The 12,863-nt window shown below is 55.2% G+C and overlaps 2 protein-coding genes across 2 annotated transcripts in view; one reads left to right on the top strand and one right to left on the bottom strand.

The window, feature by feature from the left end:
* The window catches only part of LOC111817993 (transmembrane protein 132B-like), a 220,008-nt gene that overhangs the window by 86,724 nt on the left and 120,421 nt on the right, over positions 1–12,863 (top strand). The window contains exon 2 of the mRNA XM_023720664.1: positions 11,655–12,546. Coding sequence (XP_023576432.1) covers positions 11,655–12,546 — 892 coding nt within the window. The remainder of the gene's footprint in view (positions 1–11,654; positions 12,547–12,863) is intronic.
* On the bottom strand, positions 1,708–2,789 carry LOC101589691 (very-long-chain enoyl-CoA reductase). Its single transcript, XM_004635859.2, has one exon. The coding sequence runs from the start codon at positions 2,693–2,695 to the stop codon at positions 1,769–1,771; it is 927 nt and encodes a 308-aa protein (XP_004635916.1). The 5' UTR covers positions 2,696–2,789; the 3' UTR covers positions 1,708–1,768.

Raw genomic sequence — 12,863 nt, 5'->3', positions numbered from 1 at the left:
TCTTGTGCTACAGCCAGCTCCTGTGGCTTCCTGCGCTGTGTCCATTGTCTGTCACTTCGATCCTCGTGGTCACATAGTGGCTGCTGTATCTCCACCCTGCTTAGGTTGCAGCATCCCCACACTTGGATACCTGACATTTTTCTAATTCAGCGTCCTTAGAGAAAAATTGATTGTTGGGGTGGGGTAAGCTCCTGGAGACTGGGACGGATAGGTATCCCATCTGCAGAGTTTGGCCGGTGTCCTTGTGTTTCAGCATCCCCCCACACTTCCTCACGGCCTTTCGTTTGTGGAGGCCCCTCCCCCTTCCCTCGTTGGTCCATTTCTTCCTTTTCCCCCTTGATGTTGTTATTGCTGAGGGTTCTGCGGGGATGCGTGAGATCAGCCTGCCACTTAAAATGCAGTCCCGAATCGTTTCTTTTAAAGGAAACATGTCAATATTTCTCTGAGACTGAACAAGCAACACATGTTTATTCTCGACAACTTTCCAAGACTGTAGGAAGAAAAACGCACCCGGAAGTTGAAAGGCATCCGTTCTCACGGTGCATGATCGTCCCTCAAGCTGAGCGTTTATTTAGCTTTTGGCACCGGCAAGCTGACGGGGGTGGGGAGTGTGGGGGGATGGGAAGGTGGGGAGTGGGGGGTGGGGGTCGGGGCGGTTGACTCGGAGGATTGCGAGCACGCTGACCCGGCCCGGAGCACTTCACTAGGGCTGCTGACAGCGCGCCTCGACCTTGGGGCCTGGAAGATCCGAAAGGCACTTTCTAACAACCCGGTCCCGTGCGGGTTCTTCTGAGGCTGCTCCTTGGACTGCAGGCGGCCGCCCACTTGCTCCCTGTTTCTCCACCTGGCTGTCCCTGTGTGACCTGCTGTCCTCTCTTTCTGTAAGGACACAGATTGCGTCGGGTTAAGCCTCACCCTGGTGACCTCATTTTAGCTTATTTACCTCTGAAGACTCCAGCGTGCGCAGCACACCCAGGGTACCCCGGGTTTGGGCTGCAACATATGAATCTGGGGGAGGGAGAAAGACACGGCCCATAACACCCTTCTGCAGTAGGCTTTGCTGGAAATCCACGCTAACGTCGGCGACCGTGTATTAGCACGAATGTAGCTGCAGCGCAAGGGAACGCGACAATGGCGCACCAGCATCAGCGCTTGATGCATCGTCAGACCCGGGCGAAGTGGATTCTCCTGGAGGCCGCAGTGTCAGGTGAAATTAGCCACACGTGCTTCAGAATCGCATGGTTTGTCCTATCTGAAAAACTCACAGTGTAAACGGGAGGTAGGGAGATGGATTTCATCCAGAAGGGAAAGGGACCAAGAGCGGGCAAGCCAGGAGGGAGAGGAGTGAGTGCTCTGAGCGCTCCAGCTCCACTGGGGACGGTGGAAACACTGTGTCCTGCGGACGAGGCCAATACAAAGTAAATACCCACAGAAGAAAGAAGGGAGAAATCTTTGGAAACGGAGTGCATTGTACTCAGCAAGTCTGGAGAAGGTAGCTCGGGGCTCTACGATCAAGGCCACCCATGGACCGGAAAGAAATGAAAAGGGTGGAGGGACGTGGGATGGGCGTGGGTGGCAGCGAATTGGAGAGGATCGGGGAGCGCGCTGACGCAGGGCTCAGAAATCCAGGGTGAAGCCAATTAGATGCCTTCCATTGGCCGAATCCTGCCATGCTCGTTCTCTTTTTTTTTTCTTTTTTTCTTTTTTTCCAGCTGGGCAGTTTATTCCAAGAAGAGACAGCAGCATCACCCCGGGGGATACAGTGGCCTCATAGCAGAAAAGGGACAATGGGCATACGCAGGGGTGGGTAGTCGCGGAACTGCTTCAGGTAGCTTCGGTGCTTGCCCTTGGCCCAGGTGGTCATCTGTGTGAAACCCACCAGCGAGAAGAGGGCCACTGGCAGGCACTGTGTCATGATGGCGAAGCCGATCCAGGACCCCACCTCATAGGTGTAGTTGGGACAGGACACCAGCAGGAAGAGCCACGTGAAGGGGTTTTTAGTGGGGTATGGGATCTTCCTGGTCTTGGACCCAGCTGGCCGCAGGTCCCGCAGGGCCATGTGGATGGAGAAATTGCCCAGCTGACAGATCACAAAGATGGCCAGCGCCAGCTTAACCTGCTGAGCTCCATAGGTAGGGGGTGTGTAGAGAGGGTGGTTGATGTAATAGGCCATCCATGCAGCAAAGCCCCAGTAGTAAGTGCAGTTCTTGAAGATGTTGCGCAAGGGCATGGTGCCATGAGAGAAGCGGTGCACGAAGAGGGTCTCCAATAGCCGCTTGACATAGTGGAATGAGTGGCAGATGCAGGCGAGGTGCACCACTGAATGCCGACTAGACGTGAAGTCGTATTTGTGCCCATAGATGAAGGGTACCCGGAAGTAGAAGAGCAGGTAGATGAACAGGGGCCCGGCGTATTCTGTCAGGAAGACCGTCACCCAGCTAATCTGCGCCCCCAAGTCCCGGAAGTAAAGAGTGGCTGTGGTGCCCACAGGCAGCTTCTGCAGGACATCCTCATCCTTCAAGGACTTGCCCTTTGGGTCCAGGCGCAGGGACTGGCGGGCCGGGTACCACTGGGGGTGGGTCTTGGTGAACAGGTTCTTGATCTCCGCAATGGTGGCCTGGGGCTCCACCTTGTCCAGAAAACACAGCTTCTCCCTTGTCTTTGCATCCAGAATCTCCACCTCATAGTGCTTCATGGTTCCTTTACTTGGTGATGCCGGTTCCAGCTGCTGCTGGCCACCTGTGCGCGACACAGCACAGGATAGGTCCACACGCTTGCGACTGTCGCCCTAGACTCGGTCGTTTTCAATCTCCAGGAGATGCTTATTTCATTGTAGGTGCCAAAGGAAATGCACACAGGTCCAAGAATCTAATATAAAAAGGTAGATGTGACCCCTCCCACCCCACCCACAGGAGCTGGGTGGTGGTGAGGGGAGGTGTATGGGACCTTGGCGCGGCGCAGTGGTCACAGCATAAAGCTGCTGTGGGATTTTTTTTTTTAAATGTCTTTAGTACAGGGTCTCACTACACAGCTGGGATTCGTAATGATCCTCTTGTTTTCAGCCTCCCCAGCCATGGGATGACAGTCGTGTACCACCGGTGGCTGGCTCAGTGTGCCCAGGGGCAGGGCCAGTGCAGGCATGTGGTGCCAGGGATCGAACCCCGACCCCTGAGTTTACCTCAGCAGGTGCTCAGTCCGCTGAGCTATCGCACCGGCCGTGCTGGGGGAGTGGCAAAGGAGGAAACCTGTACCCCGTGTTTCATTTCAGGCTATGTGTGCTCGGCTTGGGCCGTCTGTGTGGAGCATCTCAGGTGCTCCAGCATGTAAGACCTCCTAAGACCTCAGCGGCTTAGGGAGAAGTGTGGTCATGAGGCCAGCGGGGTGTGGTGGTCTAGAGTCACCTAAGGGCTTGATCTTTCAGCCGACCGCCTGGAAGTTGCCAGCTACCTCGGCCCAAGCGGCAGAATTGCTCTGGCTGTGTTGTCCTTTCCTGTTCTGGCCCTGCCTTGCACTGGGGACAGTCAGGGCTATCAGTCGGAGTCCTGGTGTCATGTGCTGCGTGCATCCTGGGGACCTGCCTGGAGCTCCCTTCGGAGGAGCAGCTTTGTGTCATGCGGACCACACGGACAGCGGACAGCATGCAACGCCTGACCTCAGCACGGGTTTGGACAGCTGAGTGGCGCAACCACACCGCTGCGGGTCGCCACCCTCCGCGGCTCACGGGTCGCAGAATCTGCTTCCGGAGGCTCCCCCAGCCGGCCCACGGCTGGCGGGGCCAGAACAAGGTTGGATCGCGTCTGCCAGGCCCCGCCTCTGCCGCTGGCCCACGCGTGAGCTTGGGTGATCACGGGCTCCTCAGCTTCCTTACCCGAGAGAAGGGAAAGGGGAGAGAAAGCTTGTCAAGATTAGAAGCACTCTCTCAGCGCCCATCAGATGCTTACAATGGTGTTTACTTTATAAGAGGGATTATGTAAATGATAGTGTAATGATAGTGATTTTCACGTCTGTCAAAGGCTTAGAGTAGTATTGTGTGAATAATAAGGATTATACAGAGGGGGTGATGACCGAGCTAGTTCTGTTCCTGTTTCCCCTTCAGCCTCATTTTCCATGTTTTATCTCTTTTTTTGGTATGGTGATTCTTTTCTGGACTCTGCATTTTCACAAATAGTGTTTTATGAGTTAAGTTTGGTTTGTGAATTGCATTTGTTTCCCAATTCTGGACAAGATGGCTGTGTCTGTGTTGGGGTGGGGCAGATGTCGCGGGCCTGCCTGTCACCCGATGCAGTTTGCAAACAAAGCCAAAATTTTGCCAAACACTTCTGTCTGTGATCCCAATTGTTTGCAAGCCAAAATGTTCCTGACTGGAGGTTCCCAGCCGCATACACAAGGCCCTGGCTACACCCCCAGTGGTGACCTCGGGCTTTCCCACTTTGCTTCCTTCTCCTGCCATGCGCTCGCTGGCTCCAAGGATCTTGGGAACAGAGCAAACCTGGGCCTCATTGAGGCCACTCAGGGCCGCTGGGGAGGGCAGGGTGGGCCCCATCTGTCTCCTCCATGCGGGCCAGTGGGGTTGGCATGGCTGCCTTAGGGATGTGGAGGAGTTGGGGATGAGCTGTGGCATCCTTCTGGGGACAGGAAACAGGAGCATCCTGCGGCCCTGGGTTCGGTTCGGCTGCCTCTCACGTGGCCGTGCGTGCTGCCTTTCTGGCATCTGAGAACTCGATCCCCCAGCTTTCACCTGTACCCCTCTCAGGTATTCATGTCTTCCTGTGGACCAAGAAGGGTCGCAGTGCATCTTGGGGCTCTGGAAATGAGAACGCCCCTGTTTTTTCATGGGAAGCAGTATGGGGTTGTGACTGCCTGCCGTGCGTGGGGCCAGTTGGCAGGACTCTGCCTCAGAACCATCATCTACTCAGTGTGTGTCTGACCTCTTTTCTGCCTCAGTTTCCCCTTCTGTTAAATGGGACGTGTCAGGTATTAAGTTACTGGCTCCAGCTTCCAAACATGCCCTTTGCTCTGTGGGTGTGATGCTGGGGCTGCGACTCTGCACACCATATTTTTGCTTGGCCACTTTTCCCTCTGAGGCTCCCTGCCAGGGTGGAGAAAGAGAGGAGGCTGTGGGGCTGAATCTGGGAGGCCAAGCATGGTGGCCCACGCTTGTAATTCTAGCACTCAGGAGGCTGAGGCAGGAGGATCTCCACAAGTTTGAAACCAGCCTAGGCTACACAGTGAGTTCAAGGCTAGCCTGACTTGCATAGTGAAACCCTGTAGCAAACAAATGAACAAACCAACCAGCTGGATCGGGAGCAGGGACCTGTTCCTTCCTTCTGCATCCTGTTTACTTCCTACTTCCTGTGTCCAATATGTTTCTTGTCAGCTTCCCGTAGAAGGACTCTCCGACAAAGCAGGCAAGCATCATCACCGGGGTCTAGGGCCAGCTGGCACTGGTGGCCTCCTCCTGTCCTCTTAGCCTCTTTCTCAGCCCTTGATGTCTTTTATCTGGTTGGAAAAAGCAGACACTCATCTGCCCTTCGCTGCTCTGCTTTCGCGCTGGTGGCCTTAGGATTCAGTGACAAAACACAGATGCTCTGCTTTTCCTTCTGTAGCGAGTGATTCTGACTCGTGTTTCAAAGGCTGAGATGTGGAAGGTGGTTAGCCATGTTCTTCCACATTTATCACCCCTACAGCTATGATCCCTGTTTTGAAACCAGCCGCTGGGGTGAGATGCCCCAGGCCATCATTCCTTTTTTCCATTCTACCTGGGATCCAGGCTGCCAAGGGCTCCTGGAATGGGACACACAGCGCCCATAGAGCCACGAGAGCCGCTGTATCCAGGAATCCGGCTCATACTGTGGACGCCCGCAGCTTAAAGGAGGCCTGGATCGGGATTCAGGGCACCTGGGCCGCGGTCAGCTCGCTCCGCGGAGATACCTCATGGTGGAAGACCTTGTCGAGCAGAACGCTCAGGTCCTGGTTCCAGGGCGCAGCAGGCAGGGACGTGTGCGGTGTGCAGGCTGTGCCTCTGGCACCTACCCAGACCACCTGAGAGCGCCAGTCACTCATCTGCGACTCTACCCCGGTGAAGTTGGCCCGTGGGGTGAGCCGCCACCGTGGCCTCCGGAGCATCCGCTCCTGCGTCTCTGGCCAGTGCCCTGACGCGAGGCTAAAATCCTCTGCCTCATTGTGCAACTCTCCAGGCTGGCCAAGCAGAAAGCCCTTGGAGTGGGACAGGACTGGTACAGCTCTCATTCAGAAACCGCGTTCTGACGGCTTCCTCTTTCGGTGGCTCTGTTTCCTCGTTGATTCAAGAGGGATTAAGTCTGCCCGTCTCGCAGTTGTGTGTAATCCCCAGAAAGAGCCAGTAAGCGCGCCAGGGGTGCTGGCCTGCGGGGTGCGTGTGGCCACCTGCCCATGTGTGTTCTCCTCCACAGGAGAACTGCCTCTCCTTTGCCTGGCGAAGCCCGCGGCCGCCTCATAGCCTGGGAATGTGGTATTTGAGCAGGGAAAGAGTGGCAGCGACTCGGGCAGGCAAATGCGGGCTTCATAAAACTACTCTCCGCTCGCTAATGATCCTGAGAGGAGGCCAGGCTGAGGTCCCGGGGAGTGCCGCAGGTTTGTTCTCTCGGGCCTCAAAAACAGAGTGGGTGGGTTGATGACATCTCTTGAGCACACGTTCCTCTCTTTTAGGTACTGGAGATTCAGCAGTACGCTGGACCTCAGGCCCCGCTCTCAGAGAGTTGGCCTCTAGTGGACGGGGTGGGTAGGAAAGAAATCAACAAGCAAGAATCAAAAGGGGCCTGGGGTGATGGCATGGCGGAATAAGCGCTTCCCTGACAAGCGCAGGGCCTGAGTTCAATCCCCGGTTCCAAAAAAGGAAAAAGGAAAAAAAAAAAAAAAAAAAAAAAAAAGGATCAAGGGGTACAGAGAAGGTAGCCTGGAAGGGCTGTGAAGAGGGTCGTTACTGACTGTGTGAGCCCGGCTGCAGCCAAGAAAGCAGAAACCCTCTAGTATTTCAATAGCGGGAATTTAACAAACAGCTTTAGTGCCTCAGGTGGTGGCGAATCCGACAAGCCAGACTGTGAGTAGTCACCTACCTCTTGGCTGCAGGGAAAGAGAGGGTTGGGTTTTCAAAGCCCAGAGGCTGGACCCAGCCGGGAAGGCAAGCATGACAGGTGGAGAGGAAGACATGGCCACAGCCCCAGGAGCCACGCTGTGATGACTGCGCGTGGAGGCCTCCTAGATCCTGGCCCCTGACTGGAGGTTACTCAAGGGGCATTTGGGGGATAGTGAGTTGCGAGCAGTTTTCAAGGCTACCCTTTGACAGAAGAGCAGGGCGCTTCTCTCATGGGCCGGCTGGGAGAGACCCAGTATCCCTGGGGCTCTGTGTCTGAACTGGAGAAAGCCGCTGTGCTGTGGGGGTACCCGGAGCCCTTGCCTAGTGGGCAGCAGCAGCCAGGGCCGGTGGGCTAGGGGCAGTTCCCGAGCCCATTCTGAGCATCTTGGGCTCCCAACTCTTGGTCCTGGGAATCTAGTTTGTGCCACCCTAACACTCAGGGGTCTGTGTGAGCACCCCTAACTGCCTCATACCCCTGGCCCCCCACCTGTCTTCAGGGGCGTCCTCATGGCCATGTGCCTTGCTGTCCCGCCTCCACACCAGCTCCTCATGCCCTCTCTGAGCCAGAGTCTTGTTGTGGCTCGCACCGTGGGCAGAGAGGGTGGGAGTCCTTTCCGCTGGCTTCCCTGAGCTCTCCCCGCCTGTGCTCTTGGGCCCGTCCTGCCATCCAGGGGGAAAGCCTTCTGAGAAACGCTCTCAGCCCCACGGAGCCGCACCTCTGTCCAGCACATGGCCACCTGGTCCACCTGTGGAGGGGAAGTAGCATGCAGGCCAAAAGAATGTCTGAGGACGAGAAGGCAGTGCGGGCCTGTGGCCACGGGTGTGCACTTCTGAGGCGCAGTCTCAGGGGCCCGCAGTCTGCTGCGAGATGAAGACGTCACGTTCTGTTTGTTGCAAGGTGGTTTGAGGACAGAATCAGGCCCTGGCAGCTGACGTTTACGGCTCCCCATATAGGCTTTCAGACAAAATTTGTATTGCGTTTCGCTTGAGTTACAGCAGCGCAGGAATATAGCCCTTGCACGGCAGTTTCGGGTGAAACAAAGGCTTTGGCTACAATAAAGAGAGGATACGCAGCCTTCAATTTTCTGGAGATCAATTTTTGAGAGGTGTAAAGTAGCAACATAAAAGAAAAAGGAAAGGACGAGGTGACCCGCAATACAATCAGCGCAGTCTGAAGTCTGCATTGATTTCTGCTTCCTTTTCTGTGTCTGTACATAAAACCCGAGTTTAAGCCTCACCTTGGGCCTTACCTAAATTTTAAGAGAAGGTAGAGGCTGAAGTCACTTCTAAACCTGGTGGATTCTCTGCCCGCTGAGCCAGCTTCGTGACACTGTCCGCTGCCCGCTGTGGTTCTATCTCCAGCGAATCCACCTGGAATTTGACTTCCAGGTTTGGAGATGGGGAAAGAAACCTCCACCAACAAGAAAAGCAATTTAGCTTCCCCTGGAAGGTACTTGTGCACTGCATGACGTCCCCCAGGTGCAGAGCGTCCCTTGGCGGCAGCCCCTGGGACTTTCCTTTCTATGAGGCCAGTTCTTCCAAGTTATATTTTATCTTTTTCAGTTCATTAACCCCAATCCTGCCCAATTTACATAGCTTCACTGTAGAGGAAACTCAGGTCCATGCGATGGAAGGAATACCTTGTGCATATACCTGTGTGTATAAGCAGGTTTGAAATAATTTAAACAACATTTTGATGTGCTCTTTTTCAATGAACGTGCTATAAGATTGGGGTTTTGGTGACAATTTAATCTTGTACATATAGAATGGTTTTAGTGATTTGTTTATTGATTTACCTAACATTTAAAGTTTTACTTATTTTTGGCTGGTACTGGAAATTGAGCCCTGGAGTTTCTTGCCGAGTTGCATCCCCATCCCTTTTTTGATATTTTATTCTGAGGCAGGGTCTTGCTAAGTTACTAACCTGCCTGGAATGGGCTCGAACTTGTGATCCTCTTGCCTCAGCTTCCTGTGGAAAGCAGGCGGTCTCTCTGCTGGCTGGCTCTGCACATAGAAACTATGCTTGTGATGAATGCAGTTGCATAGTAATCTGCTTCCTGATTGTTTGCCTGTATCTTTGGAATGAATCCCAGGGCAGAGAATTGCCAGGAGAGACATCTTAAAGGGTCTTAATACTCTGACCCTTGGTTGCTCTGTGAAAATGACCTAGGTCCTTGGGGATTTCCCAGTGCCTTGGGACAGAAATCATGTCTGCCTGGTCATTGTGAGCTTCTCTTCCTCCTCCTCCTCCTCTTCTTCCTCTTCTTCTTTATTGTTGATACAAGGTCTTGCTACACAGCTCCGACTCAGTGATCCTCCTGTGTCAGCCTCCCCAGCACTGGGATTACAGGTGTGTACCAACATGCCTGGGATTCCAGGGCTGGCACAACTTGTGGTAGCAGGGAATCAAACTTGGGACCTTGCGCTTGCCAGGCAGGTGCTTAGACCGCTGAGCTATCTCTCCAGTCCGGTTGCGAGTTTCTTACAGGCCATAGTCCTGGAGCATAAGAGACAGACAGTGATGTGGTTAGATAAATGACTAGAAGGGTGAGAAAGTGACTGTGTTCCTCTCACAGTTCACCCAGGAAGGCCTGGCCCGGGGTGGTGCTGGGGGATGCCTGCTCCTGGAGCGCCTGCTAGGAGGGTCCGCAGCAGTCGGTACCACGGCGTGGTGTGTATCTGCCCTTGCAGCCCCTGGTGAGGCCACATTTGGAGCCTGCTGTCACGTTCCATTTGTCCTGGTGTGGGTCACAAGTCCAGGTGGCAGTGGCGGAGGTTCACTTCCTGGCAGGAGCAAAGCATCCCTGTCTGTGCTTAGCTGGACTCGCCGTCCTGGTCACTGGCGAGCTGTCTCGCTGTGGAAAGCAGGCGGTCTCTCTGCTGGCTGGCTCTGCCACTTGAAAGATAGAGATGAAGAAGCGTATGGAACATCTCTGTGTTGTGCATGTGTGCCGGATACTCTCGTTTTCGAACCCAGGGAACACAACTACGTCTCTAGCCCTTTTTACTTTTTACAAATATTGCAAGAAATCTTGCTACATTGCCCAAGCTGTCCTGCAACTGGCAATCTTTCTGCCTCAACCTCCCCAGGAGCTGGGGTTACGTGTGTGTGCTACCATGCACACCTGTACATTATATACATCAATTAACAAGAAAATACTTTATCACTGGAATACACTGAAGGCAGAAAATAAATGGTCAAAAGCAAAAATCTTTTTCTTTGGGGCTCCATAGGCAATAATAATGCACTATACATTTAAATGCATTTGCAGAGCCCCGACATTTTATCCAACTAGGATCATATATGGCTGTCTTGTTTTCTGTTGCTATACACCAGGTGACCCGAGACCAAGTGGTTTAGAAAGAACAGAAGTTCATTTGGGCTTGCAGTTCTGGAACGCCTGGTGCATCCTTGGCAGAGCCTGTTCTCCAGACTCTACCACCCTCTGAGCCCATCATTCCTCCATGCCCCACCTCACTATGGGCATCTAGAGAATCAAGGTTCCCACCCATGGACTTCCGGGGGATGTGGCCAAACCACAGCAGTGACACAATAAGAATTCGTTTTTTATATTTAATGACACATCGTAGGCATTCTTTACAGTGGGGAAAGCACATCCATAGTTCAGTGTCTCTCTATAGCTCTCTCTCTCTCTCTCTCTCTCTCTCTCTCTCTCTCTCTCTCTCTCTCGGTGGAACTGGGGATTGAACTCAGGCCCTTGCACTTGCCAGGCAAGCGCTTATTCTACTGAGCTAGCTCCCTGGCTCCCTCTCTTTTAAATAGTCATCTATTGTTTTGCTGTACATGTGTATACTTTAAGTCTCCTATAGGTCAACTTTTAGTATATCTGCTGATAATACTGGCAGGTAGACAGTGAACATTCATGAGGGCCCATACTGCACGCTGTGAGCATCTCCTGTTAACTCCTTCATCTTTACAGCACCCCATTTATAGATTCATAGTTTGCTTCCTGTGAGGCCCCTTGACACACAGAGGGTTAAGTACCTTGCTCCAAGCTGCTCTGCTAGGGTGTGGTGGGGCCAGGGCTCCAACCCAGGCGTCGGGACCCACCGGGGTGGACACCGGTCTGTCTGTGGCTCTGGATGATGCCGCAGCGCGCGTCACTGACCAGCGGCTCTGTGCTCTCACCGGGACTCCAGCAGAGGCGCATCCGAGAGGTGCAAGTGCTCAGCCAAAGCTTCAGGCTTGTCTTAGCCCCCTGCTCTGGTGTGTTGTCTTTGTTTTCATTAGGGGGCAGGCAGGTCTCACTGCGTCCCTCAGGCCGGCTTTGAGCTTGCAGCGTCCTCTTGCCTCGGGCCCCTGAGTGCTGGGCCTGCAGGTGTGCGCCCCCGCGGCGGCATGCGGGTGATTGGGAGAACCCGCAGGACACTCTTCCTGCAGCAGCCTGGCCTTCAGCACGCGAGGCAGGAGGCTGGGGTCCGGCTGGTGGTTTGCAGCAGGGTGGTGTAGACCACACCGTGCGTGTTTTATTCAGCACCCAACGGGCTTTTATTGCTCTTCTGCTTCCTTCCCCTGCAGTGACCGAGAGCCGGGGCGGCGCGGACAGCGTGCAGAGGTTCTCCCCACTGCCCGTGTACCTGCCCGCCGACCTCCACGTTGTGGACGTGGGCGAGGCTTTCTTCCTGAAAGAAGCCAACCAGGACCTCGCGCGCAACTTCAGCCTGCAGGCGCGGGCCGAGGCCCTCTTCATCTACCGAGCCCGGGCGCCCCCCACCGTCAACGCCAGCTATGGCCCGTTTTGGGCGGAGAAGGTGGTCCCTGCCGAGCTCATGCTGACGTCCACGCCCTTCGGGAGCCTCGAGAAGTTTCCCTTCAACTGGAAGCTGAAGTCCCACATCCTCGACAGCTCCATCTACTCCAACAGGCCCAAGGTGCAGACCCTGTTCTATGTCAGCGGCATGGGCTGGGATGATGGAGACCCCGGGGAGCAGCTCCCTTGTGTCAAGATGTTCGCCTTCCCAGAGGCCAGGGAGGTGGCGGCCAGCTGCCGGCTGAAGGGCGCCCCGGGGCTGTGCGTGGCTGAGCTGGAGCTGCTGCCCGAGTGGTTCAGCTCGGGGCTGGACCTGGAGCCGGAGGAGGAGATCCCGGCCCAGCTGGGGGGCACAGCCATGGAGCTCTTCTTCTCACTCTACCCGGCCGATGAGGCCGGAGGATGCCCGCTGGAGGACCAGGGCAGGTGGGAGAACAACATCCACTCGGGCCACGAGGGGCCCCCACTGGCATCCCCCGCCCGCGAGCGCATCGGCAGCGTGGTGGTCTACCCCACGCAGGATGACCTGCGCTGGTCCCTGCTGAGCCTGGACAGTAACATTGCCCTCTCCGTGCCCCTGAACCTCATCCGCGAAGGGGATGCGGCCACCTTCCTGGTCTCCGTGGCCAGCGGCTCTGTAGCAGACCAGTTCACTCTGCGGTAAGTGGCGTTGCTGGGCCAGAGGGAGTGGTGACGGGTGGGTCAGGAGTTCAGGGAATCGGCGTTGATCCCTGGCTGAGTGTTTTCCAGACGGCAGTGCAGTGGGTGAGGACAGGCTTCACCCAGGGGAGCACAGAGCTGAGCTCCATGCTGACGTGTACACAAAGGGGTGACCCGGAGGGACAGAGGTGGAGGGGACTGCAGGAAGCAACATAGCCCCTCCCTCTCCCCTCCCTCCTTCCTACCTGCCCCTCCCCCTCCCTCTCCCTTCCCCTCCCCCTGCTCCTCCCCTTCCCTTCCCCTCCCCTCCCCCTCCC

This window comes from Octodon degus, unplaced genomic scaffold, assembly GCF_000260255.1.
Source record: "Octodon degus isolate 3935 unplaced genomic scaffold, OctDeg1.0 scaffold00076, whole genome shotgun sequence".
Taxonomy (NCBI): domain Eukaryota; kingdom Metazoa; phylum Chordata; class Mammalia; order Rodentia; family Octodontidae; genus Octodon; species Octodon degus.
The sequence above is the reverse complement of the archived record's forward strand: the minus strand, read 5'-3'. Positions and strand labels throughout refer to the sequence as shown.